We start from the raw sequence: 8,040 nt of genomic DNA on the forward strand, positions 1-8,040 counted from the left end.
GTTCCCCACTAACAGTGCAGAGGATGCACACCAAAGAAAAGATTCCCTGTCTTTTCCTACTTGCCCTGGGCCCATTAGGCTAAACACTCAAAACACTGCTTTTCAGAGAGATCTCTCCCTGACTCCTCGAATATACTCCAGTGTCCATCAAGAGCACTTCCGTGGATAGCACGTGAAAGCAGCACCACCATTTCTGAACCTTGTGCTTTAAGCCTACTGCCTGGTTATTTCTCATACTAGCCATCAAACTGTATTATTTCAAACAAATGCATCTACAGAGCTACTTAGCGTTTTCTAATATCCTTCATTCCAGAAACATACATGGGAAAGTACATTCCAGGAGTGACATGAGTAGGCATGAATCTCCCACAGCAGGCATAAATTATTTGGCTCTATTTCTTAAAATCTACTGCAGCTATTTATGATTCAATTTTGTGCCAAAGTTAAGGAGTCCCCTGTTATTTTCAGACAAGTAATTTGCCCTTTGACCATGTTAAGAACCAGTCACATTTGTTACCGCTACACAAAGGTACGGTTTTTGCTTCCATGTGCTTCCGCATTAAACACAGGTAACTGTACGGAATAGGCACACCTTACATTGTTACTGCCATCACACACTGTCCAAACATCCCTCCATGGCATCCCTGTGCTGTAGGGATTCAGTGGGCCACCAGCTGCCTTGAGCTTCCCAATACACTGCGAGTCCTTCCTGACAGGTTTTCTATTCACCTGTCAGGGTGATGCTGTTTCATTTCCTTCTGGAATGCAAATTGCTCTCCACTCTAAATGCATTTTTTGATTGCTGCTGATCTTTCTGCCATCAAAAAATATGGTAGGCTCAAATATAATAATAACAAGTAATTACCAACACAAAGCTTAATCAATTTGTGTTGTTCTTTTGCCCTTCCCATTGTCTTAATCCAGCCAGTCTTTGTTCCTGCTCCCTTGCCAGGAACGTGACGTGTCTTTTGGCTTTTCTGTATGGTGCAGTGCAGATCTATAACACTGTACAGAAACCTTTTGTAGAGTGAATATGTGTAACCATAAAGAATGGCTGTCTCCAAGGTTCATGGAGTAGCAGAATGAGATGTAAATAGTTACTGAAGTGAATAGGCAGAATTGAAGGATTTTTGCCAGATTCAGACAGGCTGTACCTATAGAGAACTTCAAAAGTGCAGGCTCTACACGCTTTGCATAATTGGAAATGGATTTCTGAAGTCATTGTTTATATAGCTTTATATGACAAATGAGATTTGCATATTGATTTAAAGTTAAAAATTATTCTGGCCGTTCAAGACAAATATTTCCATTTTCGATAATTAAAAAAACAGAGAAAAATGAGGGCAGGCTTGGGGTTGTGACAGGCATCCACGTCATGTATGCAGCTAATCTAAAAAACCATAGTTTGTCGTTTCTAGTAATGATTCATCCTACAAACTGAGGAAACTATTTTCCTCTTTTAATAACAGTTGTATCTATTTGTATGAAATCGAGTTCATTGCCTTATGGAGAGCAGGGGATGGAGAAGAAAACAACCTAAGTCAAATATTACCAGTGAAAGACAGTAATGTTGTTTTCTTTCCTTTTGAATAAAGAAGAAAAGAGGGAAGGGGATTGTTTGTTTTAATTTTAGTGTTTCCTTTATATATGGAACTGACCTAACCTTGTCAGCAGTCATTTTCCATGCCAAGGTAGATGAGTTACCATAGTGTCAACTAGATCTGTAATAAAATATAAAGAGTTTTGAAGTAAATGTTCATTTGGGGAAGGTTTATTAGATGCTTACTGTTACCTATATTTGGATCCCAGGTAGATTCCTCTTAACTAGTAAGTTTCACTAAGTTTCAGTTATTTGCCTTACAAAAACATGAGTAAAACCAACTTAGCTAGATACTCTGATGTGATTTTAACATCATTTGTGGCCCTTAGACTCTGAGTGAAATTTTCAAAGGTGCTCATTTTGGGGCCAACGTTGTGCCCCCAGTCCAGTACTGAATGTCAGTTGTGTTCACTGGGAGCATAATGAGGCCAATAGAGAGCACATTTGTAAACCCCCCTCCTCTGTCTACAAACTGAAATCACTGTATAAGAAAGGGCTCATTGTAGATGATTAGTTGAGGGAAAATACTGTAGTGAGAGTGTGCAAAAAGCATATAGGCAAAATGCTTAATGCCACATAAGGAATGGAAAAGTCCCAACTTCATTTTATCTCAAAGAAACGTTGCCCATAATTTATGTCACTAGCAAGTATTTTTCTGTCTAAATCTGCTCTAAAAATGACATTGAAATGCCTTTATCCTAAATATCCTCTTTTAAGAATATTCTTCTGTGCTATGTTTTATTTCAGAAAACTTCAAAAACGCAGCAGTAGTAACTTAAGAAAAGTGAATGGTCTGAGATGTTTTTCTGTATGTGCTATTGTATTTGGACGAAATTGTATATATTCAGGATTCCAATATAAGCTCCAAAAACCTTTCCTGTAGCAGTTCTTTCTTATACCACATTCCACAATTCATCTAAGACCATGCACGTGACAGAGTTGCAGCACTGAACTGGTAGTGACAGCTTTAATGTGCTGTACCTTTGCTTTTCCTGTTGATTTTGCAAATGTTAAAAAAAAAAAAAGAAAAATATGTAGAACTTCTGGCATAAAACTGTAGCTGCTGCTGTAGCTAAATTGCTGCTAAGTGTCTAGGTGATAAAAGCCTTCTCCCACGCCTGCCACTCTGAACAACACTATTGTCAGGAAAATGTATGCATCTTTTTCCAGTAAGAATAAGGACTGTGATAACATTACCATTTAGACAAGACACTGAGCTGATGATTGTGAAATGCATTAATGGATGTGTCACTATTTAAAAGAGCCAATCTAATGGGTTGTTTATACACGCCATCTCATTGTACTTATTTATTTATTTTATAGGATATTTTAAACATAAAATTGCACGGCTCAAAGTAGAAACTCTCCTCACCTCAAGGACCTGCGTTCAACAGAACCAATCCCAGTTTCCAGCCGGTTGCGTATACCACCGAAGGAAAATGAACATACTGAACAGCCGCCACTTTTCGTACTTGCTGCCTACCACACGCCTTGTCATCTTACTAGCAGCTTTGACGACTGCTGAGGATGTGACTAACAGCACCTTCAACCGCACTGACACGAACACGGGATCCGTGCCTGTGGTGATCTCCCGCATCGACCATATTACAGTCAAGGAGGGGAGTAGTGCCTTGATCGACTGCAATGTCCAAGGTAGTCCTAGTCCACATTACAGATGGTACAATTCCAACGGCCGCCTGCTCCAAGAGGAAGAGAATAAAGGTAAGATCTGAGTGTTCTCGGTGATGTAGCCTGTCCAGAGACCCTTCTGATTTCAGCAGGTTGACTAATAACCTGGATTTGAGGACCCGAGTGTGGTGTTTTCGTGTGTGAAAATATATGAAAGCCCAGTGGCAGCCATAACTTTGTTGTGCGCACCTTGGAAGAAAGCAATGTTTTTGTAATGTGCTGTTTATAGCAACACATAGCGAGAAGCTGAAGCACTTAACAGAAGGTGTAGACAGGCTTCTTTTCATTGGAAGACTTCGGGTCTGATCCTATTCCCATTCTGTCCTCTTTTGTTCTTTTCTGGCACCAAAAAAGACTGAAAAGCTATTTTTCAACTCAAGAGAAGATTCTCTTGACAAATGGGAATAGTTGTTGGCATGAATTCAAGACAGATAACTCCCTGATATGCCTCCTGTCTGTATCCATAGTGCCATGGGAGTGTGAGAAACAGGAGATGCCCTTAATGACCAACAGAAAAAACCTATGTAGGGCAGGAGTCAGAAGATGAGTCAAGTTTGAGCCTCTCTGGCTTTAGCTAAGACTCTTCAGTTGCATTTGCCAGAGACCTTAATTACACATGAGCTTGTTTTCCTTAAGTGGAAGGTTTGGGTGATAATCCCAGTTATGCTTCTAGGGAACGTTTCGGGGGGAGGATGAAGGTTGAAGGTGTTCTGCTCGTGTAATCCTTTCATACTGACTGCTTTGTTCACAGTGTGATGAAATAAACTCTTAGTCACGCTAAATGCAAGATAGCTTGCCTAACTAATAGCTGACCTGAGAGAGAACTCTGCTATGACAGGAGTAATGATTGACCCAGCTGCATGTGCAACAGCATAGTGTATCTGTAAAAACTTACTGCATAACTCGTTATATTTTACATTACAGTATTTTATCATTTTCTGAGTAAAGCTAGAGAAAGGAATTACTTGAGCTAGTAAGCAGACTTTTCAGATATAATTTGTGCGGTCATGGCAACATACTGTGATTAATGCGCTGGAGTGTCTACTAATGCTCACCAACAGAAATTTTCCCCTTTATTTAGGCATCTAAATTAGGTCTTTGTATAGTTAACTGAGAGAGGTAGCAACTAACACAAACATTTAGGTAGGTGAGTAAAAACTTTGACCAAATCAGTAAAAATGGCAGGTGCAGTATTAAGACAACATCACTCTAACTTAGACTTTCAACAGTGCACTTCTTCCTTAAGAAACTGACTGTCTTGCTGTGAGAAATGTTTCCTAGCACAAGGCGTTTCTTTACTGTGTATATAGTTATGTTGAGTATGGCACCGAACTGTTCTCAAAACCCAGCAATGATACCTTTCTAATTATTGTTTTCTCGTTAGGCTTATACTATCTGCCAGGATCCCTTGGCACAGACCCGGTCATTGAGTCACAATTCAGTGCCATTGTGTCATTTTTAACAGCTGGAGCCAGGATGCAACAGCCAAGGCGTCTTGTCATTTCACAATTAATAAAGACCTGCTTTGCCAACATTGCAATTCAAAGAATACTGAGCAGCCAATACTCTGTATTTTTTCTTGCTCTCGAGGTGGAGAAAGAAGTGTCATTTGTTACAGATGCTGACGTTTCCGCTCTAAGGGAGTTTTCCTCTGAATTTGCCGGACTTCAGCAGATTGGTGTGGGTTTTTTATGTGAAGGTCTGCTTTAGATGGAGCTTTTTATTATTGCATATTTTTTAATTTCAGGCAAAGTGATTCAGCTGGTTTCAAGAATTAAGCTAGGGCGAAAAATAGTGTTTCAGCTATGTTAAAAATTTGAAGTAAGAGGATAAAAAGATGTAATTAAGAACTGTCCATACAGGAACTAAGGCAGGGATCTTGTGGGAATACTTTTTACATAGGCTTCTACTGAAGGTAATGTGAAAAAACCAATTTGGATAAGCCATGTTTAATTAGAAAAACTTTCAAAATGGTAAAAGCCCATAACTACTCTGAATTAAAAGCTGTTTTTTTTTTGACTAATGAGTTTCACAATTGCCCACAGATTCTTCCTTGGAAGAAATAAAGTAAAAAAAACAATAGAATAACCTTTTTAACAATGAAAGAACTTTCATCAAAAAGATAAAATAAATGTAGAAGCAAGGAATACACCAACCTGTGGCAGGACCGCCATCCTTGCATTGTGATTTACATGCATTGTATAGGGTTTTGTGTTGGTTTCGTTCTCTAATCAGAAATTCTTGTCTTTGCTCAGCTGTCTTAATAGTCTTAAATTGCAGCTGATTAGGTTAGGTTTAAGGAAAAAACAACTTTATGATAGTAAAGATAGGTAAACACCTGAAATTCTTTGCTGTGGAAGATTATTGAAATTCTGTTTTTGCATTCAACAGATACCTGTCAGGAACGGCTTGGGATTTGTGTTACAGAGATTAAAACCAGTTGAGTCTGCCCCTGAGCAGCAGTATGTTATTGGATGATCTTGTAGACTTACAGTAGCCTATGTCATTGTGTTACAAGGAAATCTGTATGACATCTCCCTATATGAAGTGTTCAGAAGGCACAGAGGCACTCCTGCACTTTCTGGCTGTTCTCTCCACCATGTGAACACTTCCAGGGTTGGGTTTATCTGAAGGAAAAAATTGACACCAGGCTTCGCTATTGGAGTTGAATAATGGTTTTTATAGCAAACTTGCAATTTATTAAATTGTATCACACCAAATAAAGCAAAAATATACATGCTAAGCTCTTAAATGGTAGCAATATTTGAATAAAATGAAGCTCACTTGGGGAACTAAAAATCTAATTCGTTATCAATATATAATGGCAAACACTATAACTAACTGAAGCTTGAATCACTTTAGCAGTGATAGGAGCGCTGGGTTTTAACATGTTTCAAACTCAGTTTAATAGCTAAATCCTTCTGCTGACCCAGGTTCAAAGGATATGAAATATACATGCACAATTATATGTAGTGACAAAGATATAAATTATATTACGCTGATAGAAATTACTTTTAAAATTAAAAAAGTTCCATCGTGGTGCATAGAAGTTCATACTGGCAAACAAGTTGTTCTCTCAGTGGTCATGGCTCTTCTCTTTCTCATCCATCTTACTCCTCCTGTCCTATTTCCCTTTTTTTTGAAATCATACTTCAAAATGAGATTCTGAACACCTCAGAGGGCAGGCAGTGTGGTATATGATGTCTGAAATTTCACAACAAAAGTTTACATTAACAGATTATGTAAGTAACAAAACACTAAAAATAACCCAATTGTAAGAAAATGCATTGCCAGGGAATAAAACAAGGAGGGCTTAGTAAGTTTTTCTGCCTCACAATCCCATTGTTACTGTTCTTTGAGGAAGTGTGGCGTGTGTTTGAGAGGCTCTCTGGCGTAAGTAGTCATATCTTTGTAACTTAATTGACCATAAGATTGTGATAGATGTCATGCATATTAACTAATTTTTTTATGAGACACTTTTAGGGCATGATCTGATTATTCACAGTTGATGTCAGGCATTTGATAGTAACACAGCTAGTATCTCAGGGACAGACAGGCCTTTGTGATGGTAAACTCTTTGTCTTCTTGTGAACATTATTTCCTTCTTCCAAAATCTGAAGGCAGTTTGACTATGTTGATCATGTGAACAAAATACTTCTAAGTTATTCTCTCTCTTCTCCGGCAGGAAAATGGTGGTTTCTTGACAATGGGCTACTAAACATTACCAGCGTGTCTTTTGAGGACAGAGGTAAATACACGTGTGTCGCATCTAATACGTATGGCAGTGTTAACAATACTGTGACACTGAGGGTTGTTTTTACTTCCGGAGATATGGGAATCTATTACATGATTGTCTGCCTTGTAGCTTTTACCATTGTTATGATACTGAACATCACTCGGTTATGTATGATGAGCAGTCACCTGAAGAAAACAGAGAAAGCCATCAATGAATTCTTCAGAACAGAAGGGGCAGAGAAACTCCAGAAAGCCTTTGAGATTGCAAAGCGTATCCCAATTATCACTTCAGCCAAACCCTCGAGCTTGCCAAAGTAACCCAGTTCAAGACCATGGAATTTGCTCGCTATATTGAAGAACTTGCTCGGAGCGTACCTTTGCCACCTCTCATCATGAACTGCAGGACTATAATGGAAGAAATTATGGAGGTTGTCGGTCTGGAGGAGCAAGGACAGAATTTTGTACGGCAGACAGCAGAAGGCCAGGAAACCACTGAAACAGATGAGCTGTATATGATCCCAAATGCTTTGAAGCGCAGTGACTCTCCCACAGCTGACTCTGATGCATCTTCACTGCACGAGCCACCTCAACAGATTGCAATAAAGTGTCAGTCACCCGTTGTCCAAAAAGGACTGCATGGATGGTCAGTCACAAGAAAGCATGCAGGTGGACACCAAGGAAGAAGACACTCCTCAAACACCAGCACTTCCTGCAGAGCCCCTCCTGAGCCTTCTGCTGAACTCAGTTCTGATGACACAGCATTGGCAAATGACAAAAATACATGCGTTATATATGAAAGCCATGTATGATAGTTACTCCTGAATCTATGCATAGCAGGAAAATCAGGTGGAGCTCTTTTAAAAATACATATTGTACTTGCCGCTAAGCCTTACCTGGAGACTATCATAGCAAAAGCATGTATGTGGATTATTTGGCACTTTCTTCTCAGTTTGACTTTAGTTTACCACAATGTATGGCAGAGTAATTGCTATTACATTAATATTAATTGCTCTTTT

General features: G+C 39.1%; 1 protein-coding gene across 1 annotated transcript; it reads left to right on the forward strand.

Moving 5' to 3' along the window:
* The first annotated feature begins 3,039 nt into the window (after positions 1-3,039).
* On the forward strand, positions 3,040-7,833 carry MFAP3L (microfibril associated protein 3 like). The gene is given in 5 exon segments (XM_086612258.1): positions 3,040-3,322; positions 6,975-7,316; positions 7,319-7,634; positions 7,636-7,739; positions 7,742-7,833. Coding segments are annotated over 5 exon segments (1,137 nt in total).
* Positions 7,834-8,040: the final 207 nt, after the last annotated feature.

Source organism: Tauraco erythrolophus, chromosome 5, assembly GCF_009769465.1.
Source record: "Tauraco erythrolophus isolate bTauEry1 chromosome 5, bTauEry1.pri, whole genome shotgun sequence".
In the NCBI taxonomy this organism is placed as follows: domain Eukaryota; kingdom Metazoa; phylum Chordata; class Aves; order Musophagiformes; family Musophagidae; genus Tauraco; species Tauraco erythrolophus.